The 17,369-nt window shown below is 34.4% G+C and overlaps 1 protein-coding gene and 1 long non-coding RNA gene across 2 annotated transcripts in view; one reads left to right on the forward strand and one right to left on the reverse strand.

Moving 5' to 3' along the window:
* Positions 1–14,077, reverse strand: part of Sdb (SAXO downstream of blistered) — a 288,577-nt gene extending 274,500 nt beyond the window's left edge. Inside the window, exon 1 of the mRNA XM_069816199.1 lies at positions 12,391–14,077. Within this exon, the coding sequence (XP_069672300.1) occupies positions 12,391–13,775 (1,385 nt within the window). The 5' untranslated portion in view covers positions 13,776–14,077. The remainder of the gene's footprint in view (positions 1–12,390) is intronic.
* Positions 1–17,369, forward strand: part of LOC138692888 (uncharacterized) — a 221,769-nt gene that overhangs the window by 17,446 nt on the left and 186,954 nt on the right. The window lies entirely within an intron of this gene.

Below are 17,369 nucleotides of genomic sequence, written 5' to 3' on the forward strand. Positions count from 1 at the left end.
AGCGAACATGTCAACGGACCAGTTATTACTACTGGTTCAAGAAATAAATTGTTTATGCTCTATTTTCTTTGAACGAGATGACAGTAAGGAAATTTCGCAAAATCTTGCTAGCGGAGCACAGACAACAACTTGTACACCGCCATGATAGCCATCGAACTTTCCAGCAGTTTTGTTCCTATTTCGCTGCAACGTGACGTCAGTCTTGTCCATCGGCCCGGTGAGATTCGGAATACGTTGAAAATGTCTGTATTTTCCTCGCTTTTGGCTTGGCGTTCGCCGTTAAATAAGCTTAAAACTAATGTACGCAGATTTTAAAAGATGCAGTTAGTCTGGAAATAAATCGCTCATTGCTGCGTATCTAATAACTCAACTGTTTTCAACTACGTCATAACTGTAGACCGAGATATCGTATTACATACTTACGGGATTGACATTTTTCATCGCGATGATTTGCCATCACTCACAGATTAAGGTTACTTGAGAGCTGAACTGATGACCGTTATTCGAGTGCTGGGGTTCATTCCGACATGACTCTTTGACCTAGAACTGTCTCACTGCCTGACATAAATTCTCACATCCCTCAAATTGTAATCCCCGTGCAGTGTTACGCCATCAGTTATGACGAATCACTATTTAAATGCATCCGCAGGGAATTCAGTCGCCAGGAAGGAAAATATAAAAAGCTACGTCGCCTTAGTTCATGCGAATCTGAGTGCAGCATGCAAATAATGATTAACGTACCGTTGGAGGTTGAAATTATTCAGTTTGCTTATCTGTTGATCTCCAGAGCCTGAAATGACTGCTTGTTTCTACATCTGATCATGATGTGAAAAAAATCGTTAGAAGCTTGTCTAGCTATGGTTAGAATACTCTGACGTTGTGAACGTAAAATCAAGCACACTCAATATGGCGCAAAACTTAATCATTCATGACAGGTGCTTTGAATCACATCTGCAATAAAATATTATTAAAATAATGTTGTAGTTGATGGTATAATTGATTAGAAACAATGCCTGCTGTTGGACGAGAGATTAGCGGTTCGAATACATCTTGAAGATTGCTTATTTTTAATCGCTATAAAGTTGCATTGACAAGTCAAAGTGAGTAATTATTAATCCTTTCAATTCTGTTTAGTAACGGTTCTTTTTCTCAGAATGTCACTAATTCAGTATATTGAAGACTCAGTACAACTGTACCACGTGCCAGAAGAAATGTAGGGCCATATTCACAGACATTCTTAGCGCTGGCTACCGGGGGATGATCAGCGAACTAACGTTTTTCGTATTCATAAACCAGTGTTAGCAATATGATGTGATATATGAATCCTGTACAAGTAATCAGTCGATAGCCGGGGCTAGTTTAGCACGCTCGTAGCGCGGTCTAGCGAAATGTCTATGAATAGCACCCGTAGTGATTTAAGTTACCATGAATTAAAGTAAGCCTACGTTCATAATTAAATTTATTAGCTTTGAGAATTACAAAATATGTTATTAATGAAGAGGATGACACTAGGTTCTTAATTTCAGGAACAGTTTTTAGAGTTTTAATGTCAGGTCATGTTCAGTTTTTATACTTGTTATTAAAAACGCTAAAGAAAATAAACTATTTTCACATGAGAAAATAAACAAACTTGTACTGCGTTTGTAGCCAATGATGTGCATTCGTTTTACCTTTGAATACAAAAATCCAGCAGATTTATTCTAGAAAAAGCACGAAGGCCATTATCACAAGTAAGCTTAATTAACTTTTCAGCCAGAAATCTTTGAAGGCGAACATTTTTTAGGAGAAAAAATGGATTTATTTTAAACCATCCATTTTTAAACCAAAGCTCTGAACTAAAATCTTCTGTATAGAACATAGCTCCAGAATGCAGTTCTCAAGTAATGGCAGCGATTCTGTATCAAATCCCAGCCACCACTTCAGGATTCAAACGAATATCATTTTCATTAACGAAGCTTTCAACATAAGCAAACATCGACATTTGGCTTTTGGGAATAATGAAAACACAGGAGTAAGAAAAAACTAGTTACTGTTGCCAACACTATAACTGAGAAATTGACAGTTGGCCTAATTGTTTATTGGCTGACGAGTACTTGTGACGCACTTTCAAATGATGAAATTGGTTATTTATATCAATCACCTACCAAGCTACCTCGTACCACCATTTGAGAATTCCTGCTACATAGAGGTGATCACGTGGCCTTGAAAAGTGATTTGTAAATAAGTTACAAAATTTCAAAGCATAGGCTACAAATATTTGTGAAATATTTCCACAAATATCCACCTCCAGGACACCTGAATTTAAAAATAATTTCAATTTGTATTCGTGCACTTATACATCTCATGTCAAAATTTTATTACACTATATTATCATCTGTACATAGAAAACAACAGAATTAGTTTAGCCTCGATAAAATAAAATTTATTAAATAAAATAACAGGATGTGATTTTTCTTTCGTTATTTAGGAATACGCTTATGATGGAGGCATCTTATTTTACGCAGTATCACCAGGCGTAAAGAAAAATAAAATAATAATACTTTATTGCCAGAACAAAGATACATACTATTATTTTATATAAAAACTCTAGCACCTCCAGAAAGAGTAAATTACATACTCGTGCTCATGGGGCATTTCACATAATGTTAAGACATTTTATTAAATAACAGAGTAAAAAGTAAAAAATAAAAAAAGAAGAAGAAAAAACACAGATCACAATAACTGAACCTTAAATTTTCTCTCTAAACAGCAATTTTTAATTGATTTTTTGAAATGAGCATTAGCAAATTGTATGTTTGGGAATTTAGGTATTATCATGTTATAAAGCCTTGGACCGAAGTTGCTACTGTGATTATATATTACAGTTCTGGTACATTTAGGTACTGTCGTCAAACATATGTTGTCTGATCTTTTGGTTTTATATTTATGTGAATATAAATTAAATATATTACGGTTTTTATGTACGAAATTCAGTAATACATTGTTACATTATATTTAATGGAAGTCAAATACTTTAAATTCTGAATACAGCAGCTCTGAAGGATAATCAAGACGTTTATTAAGGCATATTTTTATTATTCTTTTCTGTAGCAGAGTTATTGGCATGAGGGAGGTACTATAAGTACTATCCCCTCCTATAATGCCGTATTGTATTGAGGTAAATCAGTCGTAAAGTATGGACAGTCAAGTAATTTTGTAGGATGACAAAATAGTGAATAATTTTTCTTAACATATTGCACAGAAAAAGAACATGTTTATCCCAACGTAACTTTTGGTCGATTATTATTCCGAGATACTTAACTTGAGGAGATTGATTTAGAATAGGACAGTTACAACTATTAGAAGCACAATTGGATGTATAAATTTTTAAACTTAAGAGCGAATCAGGAGATTTCATACCAACAGATATTAAAGAAAATGTTAGTTAAAATGAAATTGAGGTATTTTCAGGAGAAATTATCCAAATCTTAGGAATTTTATTATTTTTTTACTTGGATATTTAACGACGCCGTATCAACTAGTAGGTTATTTAGCGTAGATATTATTATTATTATTATTATTATTATTATTATTATTATTATTATTATTATTACTGCATCGGAGCGAAGAGGAATAGAGCCAAGATTCTGATATAAGGAAAGTCGAAAAAAAACACTGAAAATAGTGTTACTGATTTTGATGGCATCTTTACGTAAATTTAGTTATTAATACTACAAAGAAGTAATATTTCTAAACACAATAGCGCGTATGTTATTTTACCACTAATAAAAAAGAGAAAGATATTTATTTTCATTGTATTCTAGTTTCATAGTGTGTTACTTAACGGTGTTTGCTATTATATTTTTGCCAAATAGGGTTTTATGTAGCGTTGAGAGAAGTTTCGTAAGAGTAACCCGGCAACATTGTTAAGGACTAGAGAAATGCGTTTTATCGATTATAAGGAATGATGTTAAACTGCGCCATATCGAATTCCATTTAATCCGGATTTATGAGGCTTCACTACGTTTAGAATTACCAAAATCCTCTTATTGACTGTCTAGTAAAGAAATTATGGTGCTGTATTTCAGAATTATTTACTGGACGCTGATAAATAAATATCAGACTTGATTTTCTATTTTAATTTAATGTAAGAGTATAAATTAACACATTATGTAGAATTTTCATAATGCTATAAGTTACTATAAACCGATAAGACATTTGTGTAACTGTTATATACTATTTCTGTAAGAGAATATGCATTATTTCTAGACTATTAGTCGACCTAGTTGGCGAGTTGGTATAGCGCTGGCCTTCTATGCCCAAGCTTGCGGGTTCGATCCCGGGCCAGGTCTATGGCATTTAAGTGTGCTTAAATGCGACAGGCTCATGTCAGTAGATTTACTGGCATGTAAAAGAACTCCTGCGGGACAAAATTCCGGCACATCCGGCGACGCTGATATAACCTCTGCAGTTGCGAGCGTCGTTAAATAAAACATAACATTTAACATTCTAGACTATTTTTATTGCTATATAATGGAGGGACCTCATTACATGAAATTTGAATATTATATTAAATCTGGGTAAACGTATCAGGTTTATGAAATGAAATCAGTGATGCGCAAGTTCGAAATTAAGAAATAAAGCTGTGATAGAAATAGTGAGTGAAGAAAGAATAATGCTGAAACTGATCAGGAAGAGAAAAAGAAATCGGCTGGGTCACTGGCTAAGAAGAAACTGCCTACTGAAGGATACATTGGAAGAAATGGTAAACGAAAAAAGAAGTTTGGGGCAGAAAAGACAACATTAAGGTAGATGGATCATATGCGGAGAATAGGAGGAAGGCGGGAAATAGAAAAAATTGGAGAATGATTGATTTGCAGTGAAAGACCTGTTCTTGGATAGAACACTATGAATGACTGAATAAAAAAAATAAATTTCATTGATGCACTGTGAATGTAGGACACTATCACGTAACATTTGCCCCATATTTAAAATTTACTCTACTACAATCTTTTTGGCCAGGATCGTATAATTTTTGAAAACATATTTTGTTTGAGGCTATTAAAATTTTTTGTTTTAAACTACGATTAGATACCCTATTATTTAAGATATAAATTATTTTTAACCGTCTTAGTGAAGTGGCCATAGTAAAGGTAAAGATAAAGGTATCCCCTAACTCGCCATTAAGGTGTTTGAGGTCATGGTGTAGAACTCTATGCTTTCTTGATCTCGGCACTAGAATGAGGTGGTGCAGTTGGCACCACACCCGGGGAAGACCCATTATATTCTCAATAATTTGTTAGGAGGCTGAGTGAGCCTTGAAGCCGTTCTGGAGGTTTTGATGAGAAAGATAATCCGAAATTGAACCCAGGACCTTTCCGTCCGTAGTCAATCATCCTGAAAAATATTTCATCTTTGCCAGACACAACATTTTTCCTTACTCGGGCAGAGGGGTGTCCCAAAGTCTGGCAGCCAAGCATGCGGCTGAGCAGAGTGATAATATAGGAAGCCCTTCCAAAACATTTTCCTCACCACACATTACTCTTAATTTTGCTTGGACATGAAGCCGAGTCTCCAGCGTAGAGAGCCCGACTCTAACCTTTCGATTAACGGTTCACTGTGTAGATTAAAATTTATTTTTATAAATATAATATAGATGACCAAAGAAAGTAAGACATAAATCGGTATGATCAAATAAGACGAAACAACGATTTTAAAAAATCAGACAGTAAGATTTTGTCTTAGGTCCTATGTGCGTATAGGTGAAGAACATTACCGATGTCTGTCTGCATAACTATCTCATAAAATATAATATAAAAAAAATCTATACTTTATATACCGATGCATGTTATTCATTGATATGATATAGTCTATACATATTAGTAAGAATATGGGTTTCTATTTTAGACTCACAGGATAACATTCTGAAATATTCACTCTCGAGAACAGGTCTTGCAGTACACAATAATACTGAATATACACAGTCATGTTGGCTAACATTCCATTCCGGCGGGAACAGTGGGCATGAAATTTAAGTATAACGTGATTTCATGGCACTAGAGAGACCAACGATCACATGTGCATAATGTACTTAACAGTATGATTGTGGCGAGCATGCGCAATAGGGTCAAGTGGACCTATTATTCTTCTGAATTGGAGGTCAAACAACGCGTGCAAAAGTTGATTGCGCAATAGACGGAAAACTGTTGCTTCATGTCAACAATAATGTAACTTGTTACCAACATAATATATTTATAATAGCAACGTGTAATTATTGTCTCGGATACATTTTCTGTCGGAAGTCTAACAGGCATTGACCTGCGTGGGAAAATTAAAAACATGCGAAGTGTATCAAGAAACATACAGCCTACCTATACATAAATATAACCATTTTCCAAATAAGGTTTAGGTAGAACTTCTCTATATACGCAATGAAGGCGCTTGTGGAGAATGGAAATAGAGCTCCATGCTTTCTTGACCACGGCATGTGGTGTGGTGGACACCTCGCTCCAACTGCCTTTACCCCTGGGAAGGGCCCGGTACTCAGGAGGCTGAATGAACCTCGGGGATTTTCAGGAAGTTTAAATAAATTATATTTTTAATAGTTGGGAACTGCATAGGCGACAATTCATATAAAATGAGTGTAACAATTATAAAACAACAGATTCTTTCCTCACGTAGTGCACAATGCAGAATATTTACAGAATATGTAGTATACTGTATATTATATTAAATCGAAGGCATCATAACAGAAGGGCGTGTCAACAATATTGCAAGTTTACTTTAGAGCCATTTAAATATGGCATTACTAGCCGTACCCGTGCGCTCCGCTGCACCTATTAGAAATAAATATAAAGTAATTACATAATTAAAATAGGACGTTTGATCCAGGGAACATTCGTGTTTGATAGAAGGATAAATCGTTTAATATGTTATTTAATTTAAATTGTATTTAAATAATTAAAATGCGATCATTTTGGTCCAGAGAGCAATCATTTGGTGCAATGACAATTCCTTTAACATGTTCCTTAATTGTTATTACATGCAACCATAGTTTAATGAAGATTGACATATAATTTAGTTTTAATGTGTATACTTTACATTACTTGCTATATGTTTCAGAAGTTACTGTAATAACATTGTAGAATTATGTCCATCTAAAGAAACTACACTTTCCAATGGTGAAATAATAATTAAACAATTAATTAGCTTTCGATATTACTTCATACAAACACAGAAACATTCTCTGCAGGCTATGTTTAATAGCTTTCGATTATTGTTGTCCAAGGCCCCTTATAGACGAAGACATTTGTTTTTATTTCAGTACAGCGCCTTAGATGGCGTTGTTATTGTAATTTTAAAACTCATTTATCTCATTAAATATCAGTCCTATAAAAATGTTGTATAGAATAAAACTTATCGGAAATTATTTTTAAAGGAACTTTTGTTATGTAACATTTTTCATGAAAATTAATAATAAGGGAGATATTTCGATTTATTTAATTCAAGTCTCCTTATAACCCCCTTATAAATAAAGTATTTTGAATGCCATATAGCCTAAAATCTAAGTTACAACGAACTTAATTTATATTCCAATTTTCGTCGAAATCCGTTCATCCATTATCGCGTGAAAAGGTAACAAACATACAGACAGACAGACATACAAACAAAAATTTCAAAAAAAGCGATTTTCGGTTTCAGGATGGTTAATTATACATGTTGACACCAATTATTTTTGGAAAATCGAAAATTACCAGAACAATTTTGGCTACAGATTTATTAGTATAGATTTTTCCTTTCCTTGTCTACGTAACTTCGACTCTTTTCATGTCCACTGTAATTTTCAAACGATTGTTGTCAAACGTAAATAGTTTTCATTAAAATAGTTCAACAATGGACAATTTGTTCATAAGCCCTTCTGCTGTGATGCCATCGAAATGTTTAGCACAGCTGTTACGGTATTTTATAAGCAGTAATAGAGCCACCTCCTGTGCGTCATCTGCAGGCGACAGGAGATTGCTATGTATAAAATGATAATGGAATGGAGATCGGACGAAATGACGGAAAAGCAGAAAACCCGCTAGAAAATACAAAGCACGACCTTGTCCGCCACAAGTGCCACTATGGATTTTTTCAATGAAAAATTCCGAGCCTAACGGGATTCGAACTTGGATCGCCTACATAGGCTGATATCAGCCATTTCAACCGGTGTGCCGCCAGAAAATGAAAATAGTAAAATGTTGTCGTAGTAAGAATTGAAAAAAATAAAATAAAAATAGTAAAAAGTGAGTCCACAAGAGTCAACATTCAGGGAATGCCACAAAAGTCAATATTCAGTGTACAGATTCCTTTCTGAAACCTTCAAATTTGCTCCTGGTTGGGAAACACTGGTTTAGGTTGATATGAGAGTGCCGCGGGATTTTAAATTACACATTTAGTGTGCCACGTGTTGAAAAAGATTGAAAAACTCTGGTCTAGAAAAGTGTCAAACTTTGACTTCTCGCGGACCACTAAATCGGCTTCTAAAATCCTCACGGACCACAGTTAGTTTTTTCTTTTTCTGGAACATACAATGTTATTTACAAAGCTACTTCGGGTACGTAAAATAGAAGGATTTTTGTATAATATATCTGTGTACTCAAACTCACTTCTGGAACAAAAATATACATTTTATTCTTTATTAAATTGTCTAACTATGATTTGAAGTAAAATAGAGAAGGGCTACAACAGTCGAACAGTGCACATCAATAGAGAACTTGATAACAGACTTGTTAAGTTATTTAAGAAATTACATAATTTAATTGAAGGGTGATAACGATAACCATGTTATTATGGGTAGTGTATTGCAAATGCTATTCTCTGATTGAGATTCTGGCTGATACATTATCAGACAGTACATCTCACTTTACGATATGTGTCAGAGAAAGAACAATAAAATTTTAGTATAATCTGAAGTCTGATTAGTGTAACATGTTACTAGTTAGCGGTGTATGCAATGGATGGGAAAGGAGCTGGCCACTCTACCTCATTATCTCCTGGCGAAACTTATGAGATTCTTCGCAGTGTTCACTAAACATACATTGCAAATGCGAAATTAAACATAGGCCTAACTGTCTGCTGATGAAATAACTTTAATAGTTAATTAATAGAGACGAAAAACTTCTAACATGATCAACAATAAATTGAATCATCAGTGTTTGTTTAGTCAACTGTCCGAAGACAGGTCTGAACCTCACGAGTGATACCAACAAGGCACCACTTAAGAGGCAACTAGGCCAGGAGATAACAGGGTAGGTTGCCAGTTCCTTTCTCCCAGTGTTATGAATTCAGTAGATCCAGAGTGGAAATACATTGTTGCGTCTACTTTCTCGGTTAGAGATGTAACGATATATTAAAAGTATGGGGAATGTAAGAACCGTTTTATCAATATTTTTTCAGTTAATTAAATTACTATTTGATTTATAATAATAACTTAACCCACTGGCATGATTCCGAAGGCCACTAAGTGGTCCACAGACTACATAAGAGATATGGTTGTAGATCAAGCAGCCACTGGACGGACTTTCTGTTTTAGTTATCTATTAGAATACTATACAGGAAATTATTTTGAAACTCTCTAATATGTATTACACTTTGTATTCTCGATTATCATCATTATGTGGGTTTACTTGGTTTCGCTGTAAGTGATTTCCCATATAACCACGACTATTCAAGAGCAGTGTTGCCCCCTCAGTCTAACACCTAAAATCCGTCAGAATCCGTCAAAATTAAAAATAAAAGATCCACTCAATAAATATGTAAATAAAAAGGCAAATTTTAACACAACTTACCAATCCTGATTAAAATAATAATTCGTCAACCTCTTATTTGATTACGAGGAAATCTGAAGCAGGGGATTCTTAAACATAGTACGGATCAGGCGGGACTGTTCAAATAAAAAGTAAAATCTCTAAAAAATTAAACAATTAAAAATGAATGCAGGTAAAAATGTCAAAAGATGATGTAAATCGTAATTTCCGCCAGAAAATCCGTCACCCGTCAAAGCCATTCTTTTCTCGTCCGCTACGTTGTATACCGGTATGTATTTTTTTGTATGTGATTTGATCCTGGTTGAGTGGAAGAGAAGGCCTGATGGCCTTAACTCTGCCAGGGAAAATAAAACTATTATTACGTTGAAATTCCGCCAGTTTTGACGGAATTTCCGAATTTCCGTCCAGTTGGCAATACTGCTCAAGAGTAACAAACAGCGGCGGTACCAGCAAGTGTGAGGGGTGTGGTGGGTTAGTGCTTACCCACAGTTAACCCATGCTCACTATTCTGCACCCACATCACGCGTTTTTCACAATACTTCTAAACTAGTTTACTAATTGCTTTAATTATTATTATTTGTTGCAAACTAACTTCTGCTTAGCAGTTACTTAACTGCTTTTCTTACAGTTATGTAGGCTATAAGCCAACAATGTCAATGCTGTTTCATATTAAAACTTCATTAAATATTATTTTAATGTTATTTTGTTTCGATTTTAGGAATTGCGAAAATGGAAAATAACTGTATGGAAGTCAGTAATAATATTTTAATGTCAGGACTATTTGTTTTGGTTAATGACAATCTATTGTCGTATAAATTTCAGCGGTGTGGTGCAGATGGAGGTAAGGTCGTCCACCTTAATGAAATGGTGCCTACCCGATTCCTCACCACTCAGAAACTAAAAATGATGACGCCACCAACAGATTAAAGTGGGGTCTGCTGCAGCAGGAAACACTTTATACGGTTCCCTAATATTCATATTGCAAAAAATCGTAGTGTAATTCTTATTTTTGTAAAATAGGCTACATTGTTTTGATTTTATGCATTTTCGTTAGAAGGAAGCGGTAAATCTGAATCGTAACCTAGCTTATAACGAGAATACACTGCAAAATTTTACTAATCCGAATTATGAACGACAACCGATTCATTTTTAACGATAATATGATTACATATTTAATTAGCTATTCGTAAAGTCAATTATTTTGATTTACCTACACGACTATTTGCTGAATTTTCAAATATTGGATAAAAGGGATAATTTATATATTAATAATTTATTTTTGTCTAACTTTTCGCTTTCATTATAGACCTACATGCATCGAAATAAACTTAAAAATATAATCTAGAAATGTACATATCGGGAACAGATTTTTACAATGGTGATATAGGAAGTGAAACTAAATTTTACCATAAATATTTCAAGAAAACTTTTTGACAATTACAGGGTAGGCATACAGCTGCTCTGCAGTATAGCATGTAAAGTAAGAGCCACCGAATTTATATCATATTTTTAATTTAAGGCTATATGTACGTGAACGACCACAAATATTATCAGAATATGCAGGCTCTAAATTTCTAAAATTTTATAAGAAAATTAACTCAAAATTGGACAAAACTTACAAGGTACCACAACAAGACTTATTAGAACTTAAATATTTGATAAAAGTATAAAAAGGTTACTAATAATATTATTGAAACCAGTTTTATCAAAGTATGAAAAAAAATTCTGCAGTTACATCATTTGCTAACCATAACATTGATATGGTCTCTCTGACATCTTTAATATTTTTCCTGAAAAGTAGGCTGCTCTCAGATATGTAGAGTTGTTTATTTTAATACAATTAATTTTTATTTGGCCTATATAAAATACATTAAAATTTACATAATGTTTTGTAACTTAATGTTTCTATTTTCAAAGAAATGGGTATTATTGTAGTCTATCTTTTGCATAAATGCATGTTAAATCAGTGTACAAAATTTCAGAATTCTATCTCTAGTAGTTGTGGAGTTATGAAATAATATGTGTGAAAATTTTCAAATTTTGGAAAATTTAATTTAAAGTAAAAGGTGAATTATAAAAAATGCTATTAGTAACTTTTTTTACTTTTATCAGATATTTAAGTTCTTTTTGTGGTAATTTTTGTCCAATTGTGAGTTCATTTCCTTATAAAATTGTAGAAATTTAGAGCCTGCATTTTCTGATAATATTTGTGTTCGTTCACATACCTATTACCCTTAAAGGCAAGTTCTTATTAAAAAACAGAATTAGTGACGTTTTGCTTCACATTTTTACATCTGTATTCAGTGGTCGAATTGTAAATAATTCACTGTCGGTGTGTTATAATAACAAATGTATTTTATGTCTTTCTGAAACTTATATGATCTGTATTTTCTTTAACTCGATTAAGCTAGAAATACATTATTTTAAACCTGTCACAATACATACATTAGCCAATGGTTACTCTGATAAACATTGAGTATTCATTTTATTTATTTAAATATTTGCTAACTGTATGTCTTACATTTTTGTTGTTAATTTGGAATATTAGCTCAATTCGACCATTGTTACTGAATAACATTAATTAAAAGTAATTTTTACTTACCCGCAAGTGCAGATTTCGCAGATGCACTGCTCCTTGATGGGTCCAGAATATTTGAAGTTAATATCCGCCTTGGCTGCATCCTTCTTTTCGGTAACAGACTTCTTGCTGGATTTGCTGGTAGACTTAGATGTGGTGGTGTTGGTGACTGCTGCATTTTCACGCACGTCATCCGTGATGACAGTCGAATGCTGCACGGTCGAGGCACCTTGTTGAATGGACGACGATGTCGAATCACTGCTAATAAACTTTTGCTGACTGATTGACTCGACTACCTCTGACGATTGACTGCTGGACACGAATTTCTGAGAGGATTCCGAAGTGTTTGACGTAGTGAAACCCTGACTGACACTGCTTATATCTGTGGCACCGGCAAGTTGAAGCTGTTTACTGTCAATATCTGTTTTATGGCTGGTAGAAGTGAGGGCTTCCTGTTGATTCTTATGGTCGAGACTGCTCGAGGAGTAAGACGTAACGATTTCTGAAGTTGTGGAACTTGAAATAGCTTCATGTTTACTTTGCGACATCTGCATTGTTGAAGAAGATGATTCTTCCACATAACTCTTAACTGCTGAGCCTTCAGTAATAGCCAGCGACTGGTTACTTTCTTGTCTTAATTGTTTACTCTGGGTTGTGGAAGATTTTCTGTTACTTTCTGACTTTGCAGCTGTAGAACTAGAAGATGATTCCATTTTAACCATACTTGAAGATTCACTGACAGCTGTTGAAGAACTTGAAGCTTCATGTTTTGACGAACTTTCCTGGTGGATTCCTGTAGATTTTTCTCCTGTTTGCGTGATGGCAAGACTGGCATGTTGACCGGAAGATCCTTGCTGGAGTTGTTGACTTTCGCTACTGCTGATAATCTCTGTGGTTCCCCCTGTAACCACTGTGGAACTGGACACAGATTCGATGATCTTACTACTGCTAGACTTAGTAAGAGTGCTGGAACTACTAACAGATTCAACCACTGAAGATGACACTGCTCCATCTGTCACAGAACCGGAAGATTCAGAGATGATCAACTTAGACGAAGCATCTGATGAAGATTTTTTAATGGCACCGGTAGTCCCGTTGGCAACGACTACTGAAATCTTCTTATTGCCGACGCCCCCTTCGCTGGATATGAGTTGGCTGGATGCATCTCCATTCGTGGTGTCTATGGCAGCGGCACCCGACGATGATGATGATGTACTCGCTGCAAATGATTGCATACCTTTTGTTATCGCGGATGTCGAAGATTTTACTAACGTCGTAAATGCCTGCTTCTTGGTCGATTCTGACTTTTTAGAAACTGTTGATGTCGATTCTTTAGTTTTCGTAACACTCGTTTTTGTTTTACCCTTACTGCCACCCGAGGTGACAGCCTCTTTTTTCGTCACTGTCATTTCGATCGCTCGTATCTAATAACTATCACTTGAAACTCGTACAAACTGTGAGAGTAAATTCACGGCGTGCAGGTTAACAGGCGAGAGTCTTCGTGCTTACCGCCACACTAGACGGCATCTTCTGGAGTGGTATAGTGTTGGGCGAGTGCAAGTCGCTAGCGACAATCTCCTACACGTAACAAGAGCCGAGCCAATCGCCGCGCAGCGCTCTTCCAGTCGGTGCCTTGAAGGCATCCTACCCGCATTTCACGACCGGCACCAAAACCTCGGCTCTTCCCATGTGCAATGTGCATATGTGACCTTACAGATCGTCCTACGTGGACCTTTACGGGGGAAGAAGGGTCACATGCACCGTGCATGCATCTCGAGAAGAGAGGTAGGAGAAAGTTGGGGCGGTCCTAAACTTTTCCTCCTGTTTTGGTCAATGATGTGGCAAACACGTGAAAGTCTTACATCGCACGCTACGTCACACAACGTCACTGTAATGTTTACGTCATCCTTATATTTAGAGACTGTATTGTGTAGCTAAGTCAGGTATGTGAAACGTGGTTGTTAATTCCACAAGGTTTCGCTTGCACTTGTTAAAACTGTTATTTTGATATATGGAACGTTCGATGAACTACGTTTTTAATATCTATATGCATTAGCGCGTTAATGCATTTTGTACACGGAATAGAAAGCGGTGGTAATGCAATGTTATCATACAGGATAGCTTTTCGGTAACGCGCCGACTTTAAATTCGTGCTAAGTTTGACATTGGATTCCGCATTAGAATATTCTAAGATTTGTGGAGTTTTTACTGTGTGTAAAGAAAGATACAGAAATAATGTACTGAAATAAGACTGAGATAAGTTTTGAAGGAAATTTGGATTTTAATACTAAGGAGTAGAAGAAAAAATAATATTGTGGCTTCATAGTTTGTATAATTAACGAAATATAATGAATAAAATTAAGACTTTGATGGATTTAGATCCACATTTTTTTATGAAAAGTACCCGTAAACTAATGAAACGTTGGTGGTCCCTTTCCGTTCCAACGGTCAACCCGTTTCTGCATTTAAAAAATAAATTTACTCAATAATAAATTATTTTATAACATATCTATAACATCTTAAATCAGTAAAGAGAAAAAGAGGAATAATAAACTCCAACACTACTACCCTAGACTACAATCATTTTAGTCTCTACTGAGAAGACAAACTTGAATGGATTGATAACATCATCAGATATTCCGAGAATAGGAAACTTAAGCATAAGCAATTTCTGATAACATTTTATAATTTGGTTCCCGGGTTAAGATATTTTCTCTGAGATTCTGTCACTTTTTGTAGGTTCATATTTTTTCTTTTTGGAGATTGAGGCCAAAATATATTGTATAGACAGTTATCGTATGGGTCCCATTAACAAAGATTAACAACTCATATGAATTTAATTTATATAAATAATTAAGTGCTTTTTGGTATAATTAAGATTGAAAGATTTCGATGCATTGGTCACATCATAAAAACTTAATAAAACTGGGAAATGAAGATTTGTTGAGCAATTACGGCAAAGCAAATACTATTTGAAGAGCATACATATAGTTTCAAATTTTTACAATTTAGAAACAGTCAAAATGTATTATAATTGTGTTAAAAGCTAAACAAATTTTTATAGATAGAGTGAAATTAAACAGAATGGATTCTTGATCAGCAAAAGCATTACTTACATCTGACAACAACAACAACAACAGTAACAAGAATAATAATAATAATAATAATAATAATAATAATAATAATAATAGACCTAATGATGATAGCACGAAATTAAATATAAAAAAGATCTTTACACAGCAAAAGTATCACTCCTTTCCGAAGGTTAATAATAATAATAATAATAATAATAATAATAATTCATTCATTCATAGTGTTCTGCCCAAGGGCAGGTCTTTCACTGCAAACTCGGCAATCTTCAGTATTTCTTATTTTCTGCCTTCTCTTTGTTTCCTCATTAATAATAATAATAATAATAATAATAATAATAATAATAATAATAATAAAATAGTCATATGTAAAGTAAGGAAAGGCATTCCCGATATAAGCCATGAAGGCGCTTAGGGACCATGGCGTTAGAGATCCATACTTTTTTTGACCTCGGCACTAGAACGGGGTGATGTGGTCTGTATCATATTCCGACCTCCTTTTTTCCCCCGGGAAAGACTTGGTACTCAATTTGATAGGAGGCTGGGTGAACCTCGGGGGTGTTCCGGAAGTTTTTGTAACGAGAAAATTCCGCCATCACTCCGGATAAAACTCAGAACGTTCCAGTCCGTAGCCAGTTGCACTACCAACTGTTCTATGCAGCCGCCACAATAATCATAATATTAAAAAAAAATGGTCATAATGATAGTAGATAATGGTAGGGTAATAACTTACCTAATAATAATAGTAATAATAATAGTAATAATAATAATAATAATAATAATAATAATAATAATAATAATAATAATTGTAAACACAAAATATTGGTTACAATTATTGCTTCCTGCACATTCCTTTCCAATAGACACATATATGTCATTGCTATATTGTCTGAAATGACGTGAATAATTGCTACAGCTTGGAAACGTGTCGAAAAGACTATAGACCAGCGTTCCCCAAAGTGTGGATCGCGACCCTCTAGGGCATCGTGTAGAGAGCTGAGGGAGGGTCACGAGATGATTTAGAAAATAAAACAAAAAATGCCTTATTAACACATTTAAGTTGTATTCAGAAACATAGGCCTAAAAGAGTTGAGCGTAAATATAAAATAAAGTTTCAGTAGTTACAGCTAAAGTAAAAAATAATTAATGCTATAAATGTGTCTGTTTTTGAGAAAGTAGCTTCTCAAATCTTTGCTTTGTATTCAATATGCACACAATTATATCATTTCCAATTTCAAGGAGATTTCTCGCTTTTATTTTGATGGAAATCATACACTGGAAACTTATTTTGCATAAATACGAGTTTGCAAATGCTAACAGTTTCTTTTCCAAGCTCGAGATATTCTTACATTCTTTTGACCTAAAACTAATCTAAGCTGTGAAGAAAATTATACTTAGCCTTCCATCAATAAGAAATTTCAGCCAGTTGAATGCAACTGTTAGAAACGGATACGGTCTGTTACTGTTATGATTGTTTTGAGTTTCTTCCGGAAGATATTAAAAAAGCTCTTGTTTAAGATTTAAAATTGTGTAAAGTTAATTGTATTTCCGCAAAAACAAACTAAGAATTTGTCGTATCATACGGTACGTAGCTACATTTTCCGTGAATTCTTTAATGCACTGGAATGAATAAATTTTCTTTTTGTCCAGTAACGTCTACCAGAAAACAAGTTTCCTTATAAATCCGTCGATTTTATCTCTGGCTGTTATATTAACACCTTGGCTTCCCAAACTAATTTCAAGTGTTCTAAGTGTTTGAAAAAAATATCGTCGTTGTTCCTGCAGTAACTCCTTTGTGACATATTTATCGATTTTCAGATTTTTGCCCTATTAAAAAACTTAAATAGTGATACAGCAAATAATAAAATTTTCTATATGTAATTATATATATATATGTATATATTTCTAAAATGT

Source organism: Periplaneta americana, chromosome 17 (genome assembly GCF_040183065.1).
Source record: "Periplaneta americana isolate PAMFEO1 chromosome 17, P.americana_PAMFEO1_priV1, whole genome shotgun sequence".
Lineage (NCBI taxonomy): Eukaryota > Metazoa > Arthropoda > Insecta > Blattodea > Blattidae > Periplaneta > Periplaneta americana.